This window comes from Coenobita brevimanus, chromosome 46 (assembly GCF_032717465.1).
Source record: "Coenobita brevimanus isolate Jiangsu-jjx chromosome 46, ASM3271746v2, whole genome shotgun sequence".
NCBI classification, from domain to species: domain Eukaryota; kingdom Metazoa; phylum Arthropoda; class Malacostraca; order Decapoda; family Coenobitidae; genus Coenobita; species Coenobita brevimanus.
The window spans coordinates 55,092,907-55,114,762 of NC_136999.1; the positions used below are offsets into that span (position 1 = coordinate 55,092,907).

The window sequence follows — 21,856 nt, forward strand, 5'->3', positions numbered from 1 at the left end:
GTCAAGGAGGTCATCTGTTATCAAACGGAGGAACTTGGAATCCCTCGTGACCAGGTAAAGGCTCTTCATCTCCTGGAAAATGATGCCACGCATCCCTCCGAGAAGGAATTCACTGCACATGACAGTTGTATTAGGTGCATGTTTTTGCCACCTAACATCACTGCACTGATTCAACCTATGGACCAGGGTGTTATCGTGGCCACAAAGAGGGTGTACCAACTGACATTCCTGGACGAGGTGATGACTGTTCTCGAAAATGAGGACGAGCAGAGCCAGGGGCCAGACACTGGAAAACCTGCAACACTACAACCACAAGTCAGCAGTATACAACTGGGCGAGTGCATGGAAGGAAGTCTCCATGAAAACCCTGGAAAGTGGTTGGTCTCGTCTCCATCTGAGACATGAATGCAGACACGACTTTCTGGGCATTGACATGGACAACTTCCACACTTGCCTTCATAACGCAGGCAAGGCTGTGGATGTCGATGATGTGCGGGAGTGGTTAGACGAGGATGGGGGTGATCTCGGCTTTCAGATTATGTCTGATGTCGAGATCGCCACTTCTGTTGCTGACGCCCTGCCAGAAGAAAGTGACGAGGACGACAAGGACGATGTGGACAACCCTGAGAACTACAGTACTCCCACCATCCCCTGCCTAAGCACATTCCAGGCACACCTCGAGCAGGTGCTTGAGAATACCAGGCATCCAGATTGTGACAGAGAGATGGTGTCTCTTCGCCTTGTGGAGGATCTGTGTTCTGTGCAACAAAGTGTCATCTGACGCCTGAATCGTTGCTCCTATCACCAGTCCAAGGTCAACTCCTTCTTCAGGCCTCTGACCCCCACCCAGTCCACCTCTTCTCTGCCACCATCACAGCGTCACATCACGCCTTCAACGACGGAACCACAACCTAGCACATCATCAGCCGCTGTGTCTCCCCTGGACATGAGTTTGCAGCAGTCTTCTGAGTCACTTCAAGAGGGCAGTCCATCATCATGTACCACCACTGCTCCCCTGAGCTCCTCCTTGACTCTGACTGCAGCTAAGCTCATCAGGGTACACCACTAGACAACACAGGATGCAATATGCAGTGCAACAGCTTCACCAGCCACAGTACAACAGAGTCAAGGAGCTAGCAGGTTATTCAGCACAACACCCTACGAGGAATCGTGTGTTCACTTTGATTTTATTCTAGGTTACTGTACTATACCATTATTTATTCTATATTACCATAATTTACTTCTATTTTACCATTATGTTTTGTGTGCCCTGTGCATTTTTCTTGTGTAGCATTTTTTTTTTTCCCCATGTCACTGCAGGGTATGGCCCTGCGTGGTGATTGCTTGTCTGGTTGATTGGTCTGCTTGACCATGGTATTGTAACTGTCTGACTGTAGTTTATAGGTCTGCCTGACCAGACAGAGTGGTGTTAAAGAACAGGAACAAGTTGTATGATGTACTGTAGTGGCCTTTTACAATGGCTTTCAAAGTTAGGTTATGTACGCAGGGGGGCCCGGGTAGATGTCCATTATTCGGATGGATCCACTTTCCAGACATGCCTGTGGCTTTATTAGGTCGGATAATTGAGGGATTACTGTATAGTAATATGAAAAGAACCACCAAGTGATGACAATACTTGCTTCTTTGCAATGAACATCACATACATGGCAACAGGACACACAGGGTACAAAACTATATAAGAATGCAAAAGAAATGAGGTACAGAGGATACAAATAAATACAGAATGTATGTGGAGACAATCATCACCATTTTTTTTTCCCATCTATGGATGGAGTGAGGTATGAACCTGAAATTAATGAGAAAAAATACAAAAGTGGGGGAACTATCAATAACATGCCAAATGAAATGGGCCAGACTCTCACACACACATCAATTAAGCCCCTAGAACCCAAACCCCAACTCACTGACCTAATAAAAGCCAAAGCATTCGGCCACAAATGCATAACGCCCACCATCACTAAAAATACTGCTGGACTGTTCATCAGTATTCCTCTGGCAATCAGTGGCATATCATCACAGCTGTGCCAAAACTGAAAAAAGTCTTAGGATTTCACTGCTTACTCCTGCTAGGTTAAATATCATGCCAGCATTCAGAAGCCTGAAGTCAGGGTTATTCTGCTGGTGAAGGTCACTGAGCATAACAGTCCTTTGAAGAATGTCCAAGTTACCCTTTAAATAACCATTCTCTTCACGAGTCTAATACAGTATATGTATAACTGATCTATAAAACTTCACTACAAGCACCTACATCTTCACTGAGGGTATGACAGAATATGGTTAATAATGGCAAGCTAAAAGAAAAAATTGGACTTTTTTTTTTTCTTGCAAGATCCCCTGGCAATCGGAGGCATATTTGCAGCATTGCCAAAATTATTAACAAACAAGCCATATATCCCAGGAACAAAGTTTGAGTACAATTTGCCCACTTGATTTTGAGATATTTTGGAAACAGCCAGACACACATACAAAAGGAGGCATTACATTATCACCTTGCTAAGTGGGCAAAGACTATTGGCATTTTCTTAAAAATGCACTTTACATACACCGGCCAGACAGTCAATCTGTCATCTATCAAGTTTAAAGGAATGACAAACCCTTGTATATAATTCACACAACCAACTTGATCCACTCTCAAATCTCTAGCCTCATCAACCTCCATTATCTTACTACATCCCACATTCATTTACACTATCCATCCACCACCTTCTTGGCCTACTACACCTCCTCCCACCTTTAAATTTGTTCATATATAACCTTCTCAAACTCTGCATACATCCAATCTCTCAATATGACCATACCATTTAGGAAAGGCTTCTTCTACCTCATTATCAACAGACCTCCATACTCATATCGTTTCCCTCCCTATGCATTCTGCACAAGCCAATCCCATTCCTCAGAGTCTTGACTTCCACTCTTTTACTCCTGACTTTTCACTCTCATGCCAAACCACTCTCACACCCAAAGTGACAAGACTAATAGTTTCCTGTAATCTAGGAAACCATTTACAATACTATGAGGTAACCATGTATCCAAATAATGAAGTGATGTAGAGCCTGCTATGGCATCTTTGTTTACTGGGTGGAGAGTTACAAATGCTGCGATCATCTGGGAGCCAAACCTCTGCTGTAGTGAGGTGCTGTCTACTGCAAAGGAACATCAGTTCGCTGCACAAGACAGCCCTGCAGGGGACATTGCTTGCCTGCATTTAATGGGTGTGCTTCGCCAGAGAGACGGCTTACTCAACGGCACCCATAGGTTAAAGCTGGCATTAACACACCTTCATGTAATCCTCTTACAGCTTCATACTCAAACCTCTGTTTAGTACAAAGGCCTTCAAAGCACCAGCCACCATTCTTCACTGTGCCACTCTGCTTTCAACTTCCTCTGCACATTCACCTCTCTTTTCTACTACTGCCATTGAGGTACTGTACTTAAGACTACCTTAACAATTCTGATATACAATAAGAAGAGATGCAATGAATAACACAGGGAATGCAATTACAGCATACAGAAAGAAATGGGAAACAAAAGGTGTGTAGGTGAGTGAGGAGAAAACAATGGACTGATGGCATGAAAATAAACAGATGCTATGCACAATTGGGAGTAAGGAAAATGTGGAGCTGAGCAGAAGACAAGGTGCTGTAGTTGATAAAGTATGAAGGAAGGTTGGTAGCCAGTTTAGATATAAAAACAGTTAACTGGCACAGTGACAGGCAAAGTGATTGACAAATAAATGGCAAAAAAAAAAAAAAAAAAAAAAAAAAAAAAAAAAAGGGGGGGGGGGATAGTAACCAAAAAATATTAAGCACATTAACAAGATAATAAATCTTACTTCATCTCTTCTTGTGGCCTATGGTTACTGTAGTTTAAATCAGTAAAGTTGAACAATGACCAATGTCCCTGCCACCATTTTCCATAACAGATTTTAAAAATCCTTTGTCATCTCCTTTCTTCAAACAAGTGCAAATAAGAAACAACAACTTCAGCTGTTATATCAACCACTACAAATGAGACAACCGTCTCCACCTGTTATCTCGTCACCAAAACACAAGACAACACACAGATGGCATTTTTGGATCCTGAAAAGCCTATGACAAAACAGAGAGATTATGAATTATTAGCATCCCTCACTGATGATTTTCAGATATAAGGTGCTTTAGTCCCATAAACTTATACAACATTAGTGAAGCCACACCACACCACAACATACTACCTTTTCATACCACACTACGTCACACCATAACAAAGACATTAACTGAAGGATCCTGAAGCTCCTGCATCTTGTACAGTACTTGTTGGGAGAGATGTATATGTAATGGGCAGATGCTCTTTGGCTGAGTGGTTTAATATCAATGATGAAGTGTGACAACAATGTGTGATGTTTCCATAGAAATTAAGTACCGGGTACAGATTATACACAAACAGGTCATTGCATTCCCTCCAACACATTTTATTATTTTTCATATACCTCAACAACACCTTCTGCCTTTCCTGTCTTCAGGCATATCACAGAATGTCACTTCTATCACTGTCTTCTCTCTTAGGCACCAAGGACACCTCTCCTGTGTCACCTCAATCTTATTTACCACCAATCACTCCTTGCCATTTACAATTATTTTTAAAAACAGTCTATCCATGTGTTCCTTACTTAACTTCCATTTGTTAGTATTTTTCAGATTTTCATCTGGTACACTTCCACACGTTCCCAACACAACAATTCTGGACTATCACACATCTTCCATCATCACTATCATCCTTATCTCCTTCCCCACCATTGGATGAGGCAAGGCAAGGTCCAAAAAAACAGAAAAAAGGATAAAAATACTTAAACAAGAGAAACTTACCTAATCCTGTACAAATGAATGGGCCACACTCTCATTAAAGCTCTCATAATCCTGACTCCACCTCACAGGCCAACACATCCACAGCTACACACTTCATGATGCCTATCAGTCAATTTAACAGCTATCACTTCACCACGAAAGAACACGAATGCCAAACCCTTGCCATAAACTCCACATACCTTCCTGTTTTCTGAAAAATGTGCCTTCATAGTTTTTTCAAGTTCTTCATTTACCTCCCTCTTCCTGTAACCAAGTCTTTTTAAGGACTCCTTAACTAGGTGACGGCTATGCAATGCTCTCTTACGTGTTACACTGAAGTGATACTGGATGGGCATAAAAGTACTACCTCAGGGCTGACAGGTGTAGCGTCAGTGTGTGATCAACATTTCATGAGGCTATCTTGTCATATCCATACAAAGTACAGTACTGGAATGAATACAACTATATATTAGACATCACCAACATAATCATCAGCATAACCTCAAGTCTACCTAAGAAATGAGAGAGAGAGAGAGAGAGAGAGAGAGAGAGAGAGAGAGAGAGACTACTTAACACCATCCAGTGATATGGACCACCAAATCATTTACACATCATTCAAACCTACAAAGTCATGGTTCCACCCCACGAACAAGAAGCAATACACACATCATTTTGCGTATTATTTTTCAGTTGTGTTTTAAAAATAAAGTACAGAGTTATTTTGTCAACAACCAAAGTTTTAAAGATGTGGATCCAATGATGTGCAATTACAGATCATCCATCCATTACAGTTCTCTGCGAATTCTTGTTCCTTCTTAGCTTCCATATCTTACTTTGTTACACACTCATTTACCATAACAATCATTCTTCTTCCTGGCCTTCCCTGCCTCCTAACACCTTCAAACTGACTATACCCATTAGCTTCCCTCGTCATATCCACTCTCCTTATATGACTACCCCATCACAGAACTCTCCTCTGCCCTCTAATAAATTCACTTCCTTACCTCACATTCAACATACGCAACCCATATACAGTATATTCTTCACCATCATCATCATCTGGACCTTCTTCCCACTTTGCGTTTTTGAGTAATGTCATTACTGGATTACCATATTTTTACATTAACCTCATAATTCTTCATAGGTTCTTTTTGCAGCCTCCAGTCTCAGTTCTGTGTTTTGTTATTATGGCCTTCCCGCACTGACCACTTTTACTGCTGAACCACCGAACACCCCACTTATTTTGTGTATTTACTTTTTTTCCATTAATGCTCCAAGATATTTCAACATGACCATTTCAAGTCTCTCTTCATTCACCAGCAAACCACACTGAGTCACTTACTCTCTCAACAACTCCACACTTACTGTTAAATCTCCCTCCTCACAGACATTCACAGAGCTCAAAACCAATCTGCAACGATCTCAATCACTAGTGGACATTATTAAGCATCACAGCATCTTAGTGGTAGGTGGTGGCAACCATCATCCACTCACTTGATGTAGTGCTGCCTACTTCTTCTTTAGCCTTCCCCCCCCCCTCCTGTGCCTGCCCTCCTCTCTTCCTATTTCTCCCATCTTTCCTGTCACTTCTTATTGCTTTTCTTTCCTTTACAGGTGGCATTACATTAGGTGACAAGCCAAATGGTTTCATGTAAGCCAAGAAACCATTTACAATGCTGGGTGGTAACCATATAACCGAACCATACGTGCTCCCTACGTGTCAGCAAGTGGGTTGGTGGAGGGTTAATGCCCTTCCCCGTAAAACAAATAACTCAAAGTCAATGGCCACCCCTTACGGGATTGTGGCGTCTGGCAATAGATAGATAGATAGATCACAGCATCATCTGCATACATAAAATCTGAAATATTTCATCCCTCGACATGCATAACCAGATTCCCTTTTCACTCCGTAACTCTTGCTTTGATCTTTCATAATGTAAGTAAGAGATGTATTCCAATATATCACATCACAATTTATTAACATGCAACTGCTACTGTAAACTGGTGAAACTAGCAAAGCAGCTTCATACATAACAACAAAACTTTAATGGGTAATTTTTCTCTAACATGAATGACTTGATTCCAAAAAGGATTGTCAAAGGACACAACTTATACCGAGGACTTACTGTACAACTATGGGGTCATGACACACCCTTCTCTCTCTCCAACACTGGTACTGAAGCACTCACTCAAACATCCAGGTTTATTATCATTATAAGAACCTTTTACAGCATTAACCAGTTACCCATCTACATCATGTTTAAATATTACCTTCCATAATCCCTCAGTGTTCACCCTGTTATTTGCTCTTCCTCGTCTACAAATACCTTACAGTCTCTCACATACTGGTAATTCCTCCACTATCACTTTTATTTCAAGTATCTGATCCACACATCTCCTGCAAATCCACAAACCACCTGTTTATCACTCACCAACGACTTGATAACTTCCTTATCTTATATATTATCCTTCCATAAATCTTTCCTATAATACTCAAAAGACTTCACCCATAAAAATTTTGCATAAATCATCTCTGGTGGTAGGTGGGGGTATCCACTTACTCGATGTAGTGCTGTTCTTGGGTCGTTCCCATTTCCTCTCTTCCTTCCTTCCTCTTATGTCTTTCTTCTCTTCCTTCTTTCCTCTTCCTTCTGCCTATGGATGACTCTACCCTGAGTGACAAGACAAACAGTTTCCTGTACACCAGGAAACCATTTACAACATCAGGTGGTAACCATATAACCAAACTATGGTGCCTGGTGGTTTAGTGAGTAATTAAGGTGCTCCAACCGGATTAAGACTACGCTGGTTTATATCCAAAGAGTGGTTGAGGTTTACTGTTCATGTAATGGCACTCAGAGATGAGTGAGGCTGGTCACTCTCATTTTAAATGTCAGGAATAACTTACCTAGCCTCAGGCTCCTATGCTCCTCATGGGGCATTACAGGATTAGATGATGTATGAGTGTATGTATATAAAAAATCAACTTTACTTCTATACAAGAAATGCTCACAGCTTTCTTCCACTTCACTGGTACAACTCCATTTATTCAAGCCTTCTGCAAACCTCCCACAAAGGCCTGCACTTCACTACACTCTCTAAACAACACATTATCATTTCTACATATACCACATAAATTCCTGCTGTACTCCCATTTCTCAGCATCATCTTTCAAGCTTCATCAGGGAATTGTTGGGGAAGAAGGAACACAGGAGTTATAAGTATCAAATTTATCATTTTCCTCTGTTCACATATGGCAGAGGATGCTTTTTCTCTGACAAGTTCTTGACTTCATCCAATATAATGATTTAATGATGATAATACTTACCCTACTGCAGTAATGACTAGTACCATTCACCCTTTCACTACAATAACTGTTTTCATTTTACAAGTACTCAGGCTATTATCATACTGTATGATTTAACTTGAACCTTTAATGATGGAGGGGGTAGTGGAGGATGTATCTAACCCTTCCAATTCAAAAGGTCTCCTCTAAACAGAATAAAATTGTATGGTAGTGCTCAGAACAAAAAAAAAAAAAACATTGTACTGAAAGGGTTATTTTAAAATGTGCAGAAACATCTACTGTACTGTACTCCTATGAATTACCCATCAGTAACTTTGTTATGAGGTGCTGTAAGTTCATACAGCACTGGGTAATTTTTCCTCTGGAACAACACTTTTTCTTTACTCTCTCTGTGTATTTTCCTGCGATAATCCAACAACTTCAGCGAGGGTGATGCCACAGTCTTAGGTTAAAGTTTTCCTTTCTATGGTAGAGATGTGTACACTCATATAACTCTTCATGAAGCTTCATTGCTCCTTTAACACACAAGAGATAATCACAGAGGGACTGCCTCTTCCATGAATTTGTTCTGAGATAAAAGGAATTTGATTAAGACCTCACCATATCATGCAAACATGAGAAATATAAAGAATGATTACAGTATAATAAAAGAGGTAAATTCTGCACTGCACTCTGTTGAATAATCTATTTATCTATTGCCAGACGCCCAATCCCGTTCGGGAAGGCCACAAACAAATCACCTCCACGTCGCCCTGTCCCCCGCCATTTCACTGCCCTGCTCCCAATCCACACCCCCCTCTCTCATATACCTCTCCATCCCATCCCTCCATCTCATCCTCGGCCTCCCCCTCCCTTTCCCCCACTCCACCTCACTCACATACACTCTCTTCGTCAGTCTTTCACCACCCATCCTCTCCACATGGCCAAACCACCTCAGTGTATTCCTCCTAACGCCTCCTATCACATCCACATCCACATTACAACGCTCCTTTATATCCTCATTTGTCAGCCTGTCTCTCCATGTGACTCCACAGGCTCCTCTTAAATAACTCATTTCCACTGCTCTCACTCTTGCCTTGTGTCCTTCCAACAACGTCCAAACTTCACTTCCATACGTTAGAGTTGGTATCACAATACTGTCATGTAGTAACTGTTTCACTTCCATGCTCACCTCCCTGTTTCTTATCACATAATGATGTACCTAAATTAATTAACATTATCTTTGCATTATCAAAGGCATGAGGGTAAACTTGTGATATGCATGCACTTTCAAGTTCAAAACCCACCTGATTATGTTCTCATACTCCTTGTCTTTGCCCTTCGAGTCCCGCCAGCGTCGATACATGACTGAGGCATCAACATTAGCGGGAGAGTATGTATTGGGCTCATTAAGCAGAGAGATCACTGACAGCAGCACTGTGCGCACATTCTGCAGACAATAAAGCACGTTACACTCTAAACATATCCAGCCTTATTACTCTCAATCATATGATGTATTATACTAGTTTATTGCTGCTACTTCAGTTAATTTCATTTAACTTGGAAAAGATCTCTTTACTCACTCAAGAGGTTAACAAAGTCATCCCTACTGTTGCCAAATAAAAAAATCTCACCAAATCTGAATAATAAACTACCATAACATATTCTCTGACTGATTGTGTTAACAACACAATTTCTGAAGCATGAAATTCTTTCAGGCAGCTTGTTCCCCAGGATACAACACACCAGGGAAATAATATATTACCGTATAGGATGAGATGATTTCTAACATAATTTAAATACACAACTGAAGAACTGACAACTCCCAATTTCTCCCTGTGCCTATATTCATCATTATATTCATGTATGGAGGAGATGGGAGGGGGAAATTTTCTTGAAGGTCAGGTATAGTAGTCTGTCTTAACCTTGGGTTTACTGTGATCCATCAACCAAAGTATGATGGCACTTATGGCACCAAATATGCAGTCCTTAAATATTCAGTGGACTGGTGTAATAATTAAACACATATCTGGAGGGATCACTGTCCAACACGGTATTCCAAAAAGTTTTTGTAAACCAGTATCACACAGTGGGTACGGAGTCTTGAAGCCACTGTAGTACAGCAGAAAAAGTTTCAGTACAGTACTGTACACTGTTGTGTTTGAAACCATGCCTGCACTGCAATACAACTCAGATATTGAAGATTCTACTTTAAAAAAAAAAAAAAAAAATACAGTACAACATAACAGTTCACCTTTTGCAAGGTGACAATGGTGCAAATATATAAAAACTATTTAGAAAAAAAGGCCCAATACTCTTGCCCCATAGTTGTTGTTTTTGTTGCTGCTGCTGCTGTTGTTGTTGTTTTTGTTGCTGCTGCTGCTGTTGTTGTTGTTTTTGTTGCTGCTGCTGTTGTTGTTGTTGTCAGTCCAAGCTCATCTGGAGCAATGTGAACCCAGTGGACTGCAATCCTATGTTGCTCCTCTTCTGCAATCCACTGTTCTCATTTCAAGGGATAGGAAAGATGATTATGGACATTTGCATAACCATGAAGCAAAGCTTGCCAGTTATACTGGTGCCAATCCAGGAAGGTGTCCCTCTCCATCACCAAGCCTAATAGTGATATTAGTCTACAGTACCTACATTCTAAAAGATTTTAAATCAAGATAAAACAATAACGGTCAATTCCCCATTAACCATTCAGAGACGTGCAATCCTAGGTTATGCTACATCAGTTCAGCACTGTACATTCTTGGTGGATGACCCATCTTTTCCTCTTGGGGGCATGATATAGTTTAGTTTACATTTAGAGATCAATGACCACAATGCATGTGTAATTTTTTCCTAAATGAAAATAGAAGGAACTGTCCTTCAGCATTATCAAGACAGCAAATACAAGGCCCTTGACGTTGGGCATATTATGGCATGGCCGCCCTCTCCCTACAGGCATATTTCCCAAAATAGCCTTTTTTCAAAACTTCACATCCGGGAAAGTACAGCCAGTAGGGAAACAAATTAAAGACCATATTGCTCAGCAAATCTTCTTGCGAATGAGAGCATCCCCAGGTCTCCAGGTTATCGCACTGATGAATAAGGATGTGACAAAGATGAGTTACTTTCAATGCTTGAAGCGGGATATCTTCGTGCATGTGCGCACAGCCCTGGCTCTGGTTTTACTCTCCACGAGATAACATCTCCACTACTTGATAAGCTAGACACAGTGGCATCCAAGGCACACCCTACAGCACTATCACTGAGCCCTTTCCTATTGTCTTTGGGCAAAGGCTTGGCAGGGGTGGATGAGGCAGAGGGTCTGTGTGATGTGGGAACCAAATTGGACGAGATTTCAGAAAACATTCTACACCTGGCAAAATCATGGAACAGATTGAAGCACACTTGTGTGTGCTTGCGAGAGTCTCTCCGTACCCTTTGGTGACGAGCTCAAACATAAGCCAGTTCCAACTACAGTGCACCCTCACACAATGTGAGTTTACAGGCGGCAGAAATCCTCACATTCTACGATTTAGCATTGTGTGAACCAAAGAACTCGTGGGAAGAATGGTATATGGCGGACAGCCCACCCAGGGCTTGGTCTTCGGGTCCCCTTGCAGCCAGCTCTACCCTGCTAATATTTTGTCTAATGGTACTTCTAGCTGGACCAATAAATAAAACAACAAAATAGAACCTTCAATGAAGTGGCTTCTGGGCTTGTTAAGAAGGAAGGGGGGTGGGGTAACCAAGGCTCGGAGAATCTACTCTTGCCCCGTGGGGCGGGGTGCCTTGTTGTCACTCTCACCGTCACTACTGTGGTTTCCTGGAGGTGCCATAAAGCCTTCACAGAACAGCTGAGACCATGATGAACAGGTGGATACTGCTATGATGCTAAACGGACCACAGGATGCGAGGTACAACATGTATTCTCACGGCAATGTGGCAAAGTGTCTGTTTACCCAGGAAAGTTGGTAGATGGCATGCAGATAAAGGGCTAGCCGCCCGCCATTTTGAATCTGGCTCATTGCAAGCCACCTGCCTTTGTGTGACTGACTCGCACTGTCCAGCCCGACACTTGTAGTACGGTAATGGCGGGAAGTCCATTTTTGCCTTGGAATCATACGACTGATTTGCATGTTGGGAAGTTCGATTTGCATATTTCGCATTCGATAAAAATAAGCATTTTCTGGGCTGACCTTGCATTGTAGGTGATTCGCACCATGTGAGTTCGCATTGTGTGGGGGTGCACTGTATGGTAGAAATGCACCTGTGGCAAATGTCGACACACGACACCCAGCGGCCTCCATCCACCTAAATCGTGTCAGCACGTCCTATCACACAGCGAATAGGGGTTAATGACACCCCCAGGCTACACTGATATAGTGGATGGTCTCCCTTCACTATCATACATGAAAATTAAAAGCAATCACTACTCTATTGGTAATTTTGCTGTCATGATTTGCTTTAGTAACATTGATTTTTTTTATTTTTTTTTAACGCGAGGAAGAAGAAACCAAAGGCCATGAGCCCGCAGCAACAGTTCCCTCCAAGAGAAAAACAAAATACAATAGAGAGCCAAATTCAAGATCCGATCATTTTGAGATGCCTGGACACACTGCGTTTGAAAGACTGGAGATCATAGGCAGCAGGAAATACAGACAAAGGGAGACAGTTCCAGAGCTGACCTGTTGCATAAATGAAAGACTGGGAGTAACGGTTAACTCTTGCATTAGAGAGTTGGACAGAAAAGGGATGAGAGTTTGCTGCCAGGCGGGTGCTACGCGCCCGTCGTAGAGGTGGAGGAATTCAAGCAGACAGTTCAGAGGAGCAGTGACCATTGAAGTAGCGATAGAAAAGAGATAAAGATGCAACAGTGCGGCGAAGAGACAGAGGTTGAAGGGAGTCAGTAAGAGGAGGAGAGTTAATGAGACGAAAAGCCTTTGACTCCACCCTATTGAGAAGAGCTGTATGTGGGGAGCCTCCCTACACATGAGAGTTGTACTCCACACAGGGGCGGATAAACCCCCTGTATAGAGTCAGCAATTGTTCAGGGGTAAAGAAAGAGCGGAGTCGGAGTCGGCTGATGTAGTTATCACTTGAATTTTACAAGACATTACCTGTTTAACTTTTTTTTTTTTTTTTTTTTTTTTTTTTAAATAACAGAACGGAGGAAGGAAAAACAAATGGAGAAAAAAAAAATAATCCATACACCAGATTACTGGTGTCCTCTGTTCATAAAATATCTGTAAGAATTAGACTTGAACAGTTGTAGGTTGAAATTTGGAGGAAAACAACTCTGGGGAAGCGAGTTCCAGAGAGATGCAGTTCGGGGAATGAAAGAATTCTGATAGGCAGAAGTTCTGCAATGTGGTTGAGTGACATTCCAGTCATGAGCGTTACCAGATGCCCGTGTAGCACGAGGGAAGGCATGGAGAGGTGGCACCATGGACGCAACTTCGTCTGAGCATTTGCCAAAAATATCTGTAAAATAATGCAAGGGAGGCAACATTCCTTCTTACTTGCAGGGAGGTAGTTTATATGTAATGGCAGGGGTTGTTAATGATTCTAACAGCTTTATTCTGAATTTTGTCTAGTTGTCTTAATGCAACCTCTCCACAACCATTCCACAAGGGTGAGCAATATTCAAGCTGAGAGCGACATGACTCTTATAAATTATAGCTAACTGCTCATCGGCGAAGAAGTTACGGACTCTGTACAATAATCCAAGTTTCCTTGAGGCGGTTTTAGCAAGTGATCTGACATGAGAGGTCCAGCTGAGGGCACTGTTAAGTGAGACACCAAGAATTTCAATACTTTTGGAGATGGGAATATTAGTAGCACTGAAGGTAATGTACGAATCTGACAATATCTGTCTATTAGTAAACTGTATATATTTAGTTTTACTAGCATTAAAAGAGACAAGGTTGTTTTGTCCCCATTCACTGATTGTAGATAGATCTTGATTTATGGAGATGGCTGTATTGAGTTGAGAGGTAGAGATATTAGACTTTGTAAATGGATGTCTGAGTGTGAATGAACTATGTAGTGTTGAGTCATCTGCATATGAGTGAATGGGATTGTGAGTGACAGATAAGAGATCATTAATATGAACCAGAAATAGGGTTGGCGCCAGAACTGATCCCTGTGGCACGCCGGCGTTAATTGAGTGGAAATTCGAATATACATCATCTACTTTTACTCTTATTTTCCTGTCACTAAGATAAGAAGAAATCAAAGGAACAAAAGACGTTAGTCCATAGCAAGGAGTTTGGACAGCAGGGAACGGTGCCATACTCTGTCGAAAGCTTTAGAGACATCAAGAGCTACTGCATGAGTTTCTCCAAAAAGATCAATTGATTGATGGATGGTATGAGTTAAGAGATTGAGTATGTCAATGGTGGATCTTTCGTGGCGAAAACCGTATTGTCTATCATTAATTAAGTTGTTGGATTCAAGATGTTTAACAATATGCTTATTAATTAAAGTTTCAAATACCTTACCAAGAGAAGATGTGATAGCTATTGGTCTGTAATTGGAGGGGTCAGACGAACTTCCTTTCTTCGAACTGGGTGGATATTGGCTTCTTTCCATGAATTTGGGAATAAAGAAGTACGTATGCATAGTCTGAATAATTTAGCTAGGACAGAGGCAAGTTCAGGGGAACACTTTTTCAAAACAATTGGCGGAATTCCATCTGGACCTGGAGCTTTGTTGGTAGGTAAATTGTCTAGGATGGATTTTACAAATCTTGTCTGTATTTTAAGTGGGGCAATTTCGGGAGAATCAAGTTCCAGTACTGAGACATTCTGGCTGGTATCATCTATGGTAGAGTTTCTTGCAAAGGTACTAGCAAAGATATCTGCTTTCCCACGTGGGTCATTTGTAATATTGCCATCTGAAGATTTTATTGGGGGAATGGAAGATGACTTGTTAAAGTTATTATTGAAAGAATTAAGAGTTGACCAGAATATTCTGTTGTCATTAGGGTTGTTAAGTAGTTTTGATGCTTGCTTTTGAAGAAAGTTTGATTTAGATAGATTTAATACAGCTTTTGCATGATTTCTAGCAATTTTAAATTGGGAGAGTGATTCAGGTGTTTTTGATTTTAAGTAAGAGTTATATGTTAATGACTTTTGGGCTGTTGCTCTGGCACAATTGCCATCAAACCATTTTGGAGAGTTTGATCTTTTAGTGAATTGTTGACTTGGTATGAATAAATCCATACCAGCTAGTATTAAGTCACAAATGTGGGACTGGGCAGAATTGGGATCACTAGAGAAGAAAGACTGCCATGGAACATCAGCAAGAAAATTTCTAAATCCATCCCAGTCTGCCCTGTCAAAGTGCCATCGGGTCACCCTGACAGGTTCGGAATGGGGAGATGTAGGAGGGTTAACTAATGAGGCTTTGATGAGATTGTGGTCAGAGGATCCAAGTGGTGACAGTACCTCTATCCTGTATTGATCTGGATTATTTGTCAAGAATAAATCCAAGAGATGGGCATTATGGTCAGGATTATCAAGTATTCTGGTTGGTTGCTTTACCAACTGGGTGAGATTAAACGATTCCGCAAACAGCTCGCATTCCAGACCAGCGTCGTCAGTCCGGGCAGAATGCAATAACCATTCAACATTGTGTATGTTAAAATCACCCAAAATGGTAATTTCATTGCCAAGGGCAAGGTCAAGGTTACTCAACTGAGTGGATATGGAATCAAATACACTGGGTTTCGAAGAAGCATTGGGGGAACGATAAACTACACAGATATATTTGGTAATGTTTTGGCAATTTAATTTATATAATGAGTAATCAAAACTGGATGAAGTGAAGTTTAAAATAGTGTCAACTGCATATTGGGATTTGATATAACAACAGGTGCCGCCCTTGTTTCGAAAGTTTGTAAGGAGATGGTAACCTGGAAAACAAAATGGAGATATATCGGTAGAGGGTGAGATTTGTGGTTCTGTGAGGAAAAGGGCCAAAGGGGATATGGACTGAAGGAAAAAATGAACTGAGTTTAAATTTGTGGTAAGGCCGCGGATGTTGGTAAAGAATAAGGCCGCACCGTCACCTTTTTGCCGATGAGCAATCCCGGAAATAGCAACAGTCGCTGCTGGCACAGTCGCTTGATAGCGACCGGGAGGACCCTGTGCCTCCAGCCCTACCCTGCCGGTGGTGGCAATCCGAGATACCACCTCATTTGATCGTGAGATTGCAGCGGCCATTACTAAAGATGTGAATAGAAGGTGTGATATGTTATGCACATGTAGTGTGGTGTAGACAGTTGAAGGTAGAGGTATCATGAAACCTAGCATTGTTTAACTGTTCTTATATCTGTTTTCTTGCTACAGTCCTTTTACTTTACCCGGGCACAGATTTTTGTCCTGCTGCAGCTTAATTACTGTACATACGAGGTCTGTTGAGAAAGTAACCAAACTTTTAAACAGACCACCAACTAGCAGGCGTAGCATGATAGCAACGGGAGCACCGTGTAGCAGCAACTTTGGGCTTCCGTCTAACATTAGCAGCACCACGCCATGTCACTTAATTATTGAGGTACATGTGCTTCAACGAACGTGTGTTTAGTGCACTTTGTGAATTTTTTTTGGTTGTGGTGACGATGTTCCAACCCACTGCGACAACTGCCTTTTTGTTTCGACATCATAGCTATACACCCACATTTCATCACATATTATGACATTTTTCAGTGTTTTCATCAGCATTCGAAACAGCTCCTGACTGACATGTGACATGGTTCTCTTTTTGCTCATCTGTCAACAGACACAGCACATATATTATAGCAACAAGATGCATCTTCAGTTTTTCAGTTAAAACTGCATGGCATATAGCTTTGAGGATGCCTGCTTCTCTAGACACTTCATGAACAGTCAGGCAATAATTTTCATTGATCACAGCACACACTTTCTCAACATGATCATCGTCTGTTGACGTGGAAGGCCGCCCAGATTTGGGATTGTCTTTGGTGGATGTTCTTTCTGATCTGAACAGTTGGAACGACTTGTGACATAGCTTAACCCCATGGGGTCAGGCACTGTTCATAAAATCGACTGACAGGAGCAGGCATTTTTCATAAAAACTAGGTGATTTATTACACCTATCATAAAAATCTTCATACCCAGCAAAGTGCAACTCTTTGGCTTTAAAAAGTGTGGTGTTCCAATGTCCTACGTTCATTTTTTGCAGAGCAGTGACCGAGAACGCAAGAGTGTCTAAACATTCTGGAACAGGGACCAACGTCCCCATGACACACGTTCCAGAACAGGGACCGACCTTTAGGGGTTAAGACTCAAGCAATCCTCCCCATAGGCCTGTTGCAATATCTGCAAAGTCTCCATAAAAGTTTCCCCATTTTGAAACAGAATTTCATGCAAACACATTGCTCTTCAATATCATTCATTGTTCAACTTGCAACAAACTGCCATGTGCACTAAACACATGTTCACTCAAGTGCATGTACCTTGATGACCAAGTTGCATGGTGTGATGCAGCTTGTGTCAGACTAAAGCTCAAAGTCAGTGCTACACAGCGCTCCCACCAAGATCACGCTACGCAGGCTAGTTGGTGAGCTATTTAAAAAGTTTGGTTTCTCTTTGGACAGAACTTGTGGCTCAATCACAGAAGAACATAATGCAGTGACTCTACATCCTTTCCATAGCTTTTCTTCATGACTAGTTTTAAGTCCTAGTGCTAATTTTTGGTTACAACTCTGCAGTCAAGATCGAAAAAGAGTGGTTTCTGGCCACGTTACGGTAAAAAGGGTATAATCATTTGGCCACTTCCACAATTACTGCTGTTTGTTATGAAGCTAGCCATGTAAACTTTTCACTTTGCAATATCTGCTTCCATGCACCTTTAGCAGTTATATTGGCAAGTGCACAAGTAACATGGAATCCTTAGTAAGGTCAATACATCCCCAATGAGGCTTCTGATGTTTGGAAGTTTTTTCACTAACATGGACACAAATCAATTGCAGAAGTGGCCCTTCACCTCAGACACTGAAATGATGCCGCTGACATGTTACTACTGGCCCAGTTTCTAATTCTGTTCGTAGGAATCACCATATCTTACTTATACCTTTCACCACACTGTGATGCATGTACATGGTAGTGACCATCATCCACTCACTTGATGTAATGTTGCCTATTTCTTTCTTCACCTTTATCATTTTTTTAAATTGTTTTTGCTTTCCTCTCTTCCTGTTTCTCCCATCTTTCCTGTCACATTTTATTACCTCAGCACCATCCACTCACTCAATGTAGTGCTGCTTTGGGTGTCTGCCCTTTCCTCTTTTCCTTCCTTCCTCTTCTGTCTTTCTTTCCTTCATTTATTCCTCCCCTGCCATTCTTTCCTTCATTCTATCCTCCTCCTTCTGCCTACGGGTGACTTTACACTCCCTCTTGTCTTTCTTCCCTTCATTCATTCCCCTTCCTTCTGTCTATGGGTGCCTTTACATTGAGTGAGAAGCCAGATGGTTTCCTGTACACCAAGAAACCATTTACTACACTGGGTGGTAACCATACAGCCAAATTACAGCGCCTGGGGGTTTACTAAGTAATTATGGCACTCCAATTGGATTGAGCTGGTGTAAATTTATATCCAAGGGATGGTTGGGGCTTATTGCTCATGTTATGCCACTCAGGGATGAGTGAGGCAGGTCACTCTCATCTTAAGCGTCAGGAGACCAACTTGCCTAGCCCCAGGTTCCAATGCTCCTCCTTGAGCAACATAGGATTGGATGATGGATGGATGGATGAAGGTGGCTCTAAACAGTGACAAGTCTAATGGTTTCATGTAATCCAGGAAACCATTTACAGTACAACGCTGGGTGGTAACCATACAATCAAATAATGGGGTTATGTGGGGCCTAATATGATGCTGTTAACTGGGTGGAGAGGCACAAGTGTGGCACCGGCATCCACCAGGGAACCAAACCTCCACACATTTCCCTGCACCTTGCTGTAGCGAGGCACTGTCTACTGTATGGGACCATCAGTTTACTGCAAAGGATCACCCTGCAGCAGTTGCTTGCCTACAGTTAATGGGTCTGCTCAGCCAGACAAACCAGAGTTGGATACAAAAAGTTCCACGTGTAGAAAGTTCTCCTTCATCCTAATGAGCATGAGCAGGACCATTTGGGTATGTGAAGCAGCCAATGCCAATGGATTTGTATGTACATCAAACTTCCCCTACAGGAAACCTAATGATCCAACTTGACCTAGCTTAACCTAACTGGGAGGCAAGCCCCCCAGACCTCCCCAATTTTAATCACCTATGAGAACTGCCTGCACGTGGGAACTTTGCGCACATGACATCGTGGTTACTCAACAACAACAGCCACAGTGTGATATGAAAGTACAGTAATACACATCCTAAGTGAAATGGCATTTGATTAGGGTTAATTAGTGGTGGAGGCAGTGATTACAAGCTAACTGATGTCATGGGTGATGTGAACAGGAGAGAGATAATTAGGGATGAGGAAAGGGAAGGAACCTGATGAGACAAATAATAATTATATATATTTCCAAGCACCACAAGTGCTCTTTGAGCACAAAAGTGGTTGGTAAACTCATAGCTTCGTATGGTGTAACCACAATGTCACCATCTTACCTCTAAATACCATTCATTCCAGCACCCCACCACGCCACGTGGAGGTTAGGAAATGCTTCTCAACGATGCTTGTTAATGTTTAACCATTTTGTAAGTACTGTACAGACATTTTCTCAGACACTGATGAATTTTTTCTAAGTACCTGTATGCTTCTCTGTGTGTGGGGAGGTGGGGGGAGGGACATATGCACACCTGTGGGGATGGTTGTTTTTTGGAAGGACCCCTACCTGGAGCACAAGAGTCAATACAAATATCTGAGGAATGCATCTACCGCATGTGACCACCATACAAAATATGAATGAATTAATGCTTAACCCTTTCAACGTGATGGGTCTCTTGTTAAGAATAAATTTATCAAAAAAAAAAAAAAAAAAAAAAAAAAAAAAAAAAGTTTTCTAATACTAACAAAGCTACGTACAGTATGAACATAAATTTAAAACAGCAAATATATTACTGAAGCAGTTTCATAACTACAACAGTACAGTAATAAGATTATGAAATCAAATATGTACAGAAGAGTCGTGGCATGAGTTACCTGAGTGGGGTTCCAGCGCTCACACGGCAGCTCACCACTCTGAGGGTCATCAACAGGGGGGTGTAGGATGGAGATACATAGGTCACCATTTTCATACACATTGGGGTGCCACACCTTGGTCAGGAACCTCACTGATGGCGGGGAGTATGGGTAGTCTGGCGGGAACTTAACATGTGCCTGCAAAGATGACAAAAAGTTGCAGTTCATTTACCTTAACTTCTCAATGATTTTCATAATTTTGCACCTTATTTCCCATAGTTCAATGACAGAATATGATAATACTGTGGTTCTACATCATTCCCATACAACTTTTTCATTATTAGCTGTAGAAATTTAGCACTGAAAGTGTAAAAGTGTCAGCTTTTGGAAAGGTTACAATCAGCAGTGTATAGTTACCATACTATGAATTGCTAAACTGATCCTGCCATCACTGGTACCATTCTAATGCACAACAGTATAGCATCTTGCTCATTTCTCACTGCAGTAAAGTGAGGAATGTTCTTTATTCTCATGCCTTTATACTCATAGTCTCTATACTGTACATAATTGCTGTTAGTTTAGCAGTACTACTTAAGGGGCTGGTCAATCTTGGTATCTCAAAAAGGTTTAATTTTACATCCATTTTTGTGTCATCACTGTTCCGTAAATCCAACCCCAACACAATGTTCACCAGGGGTGGTTGTAAAGTCAGTTGGCATCAGCCTACATATTTACTGAGGAGCAACCAAGCCACCTTTGTACTGAGTAAATACAGTAGACTAAGGTACCTCAAAAAAAAAAAAAAAAAAAAAAAAAAAAAAAAAAAAACAGTATTACCTTCTTACATACGTTGTACAAATTTGTCATGGGAGTTTCCTCAATGTCAAGAGAGAACTATTCCTTAAACTTCTACTGACTCTTAGCCCTAGCAATACAGCAAGAGACTCTATCACCCAAAAAACAAAGTTCATCTACACACTCAAATGACACCTGCCAAGTCTGTCCTAAAACAAATAACCTTCACCCCTTGCTCACCCCTACCCACAGCAAACTCAAAGCTGAGCACATCAACAGTATAAGTACTTATAGACATGTTCACTTAAACCTAACACTTCTCAACTCAAACATTTAAAAGACCAGTAAAACCCACTAGTGCCTCATAAAAACAGGTAAAAAAAAAACTTTTGTAATAAAACCTAGCTATATCACGCCCCTCATCCTGGGTGTGTACCAGATTCTGTAGTTCTGCAACTAACAAAACATATTTTCCTCTTCCCCATCAATTACAGCAACCTATTTTTCTGTCTTGCTGAATACGCTATACATTATAACTGCTCTCATAAGGTCATTTTCTGACTGGTCTACTTACAACATAACATGAACTTGTTACAATACTAGACTTAACAGATATGAAGCTGATACTATATAATATAAACAGAAGTTGACATGCAGCCCCAGTAACAGACAGAACAAAAGATAGCTTCCAATCTACGAGCAAGTTACATGTCTAGTCTGCAGAGCATGACCCAGTACCCTTCTTTCTACTGCAGTAGGCACAGCTCTCACACCTTTCTGTTTCTGCCTCTAACTCTT

General features: G+C 41.4%; 1 protein-coding gene across 4 annotated transcripts in view; it reads right to left on the reverse strand.

The window, feature by feature from the left end:
- The window catches only part of LOC145398768 (ubiquitin-conjugating enzyme E2 R2), a 90,832-nt gene that overhangs the window by 7,701 nt on the left and 61,275 nt on the right, over positions 1-21,856 (reverse strand). For all 4 annotated transcript variants that reach the window (XM_080271581.1, XM_080271580.1, XM_080271579.1 and 1 more), the window contains exons 2-3: positions 20,285-20,461; positions 9,438-9,580 (exon numbers count right to left, since the gene is read on the reverse strand). In XM_080271581.1, coding sequence (XP_080127707.1) covers positions 9,438-9,580; positions 20,285-20,461 — 320 coding nt within the window. The remainder of the gene's footprint in view (positions 1-9,437; positions 9,581-20,284; positions 20,462-21,856) is intronic.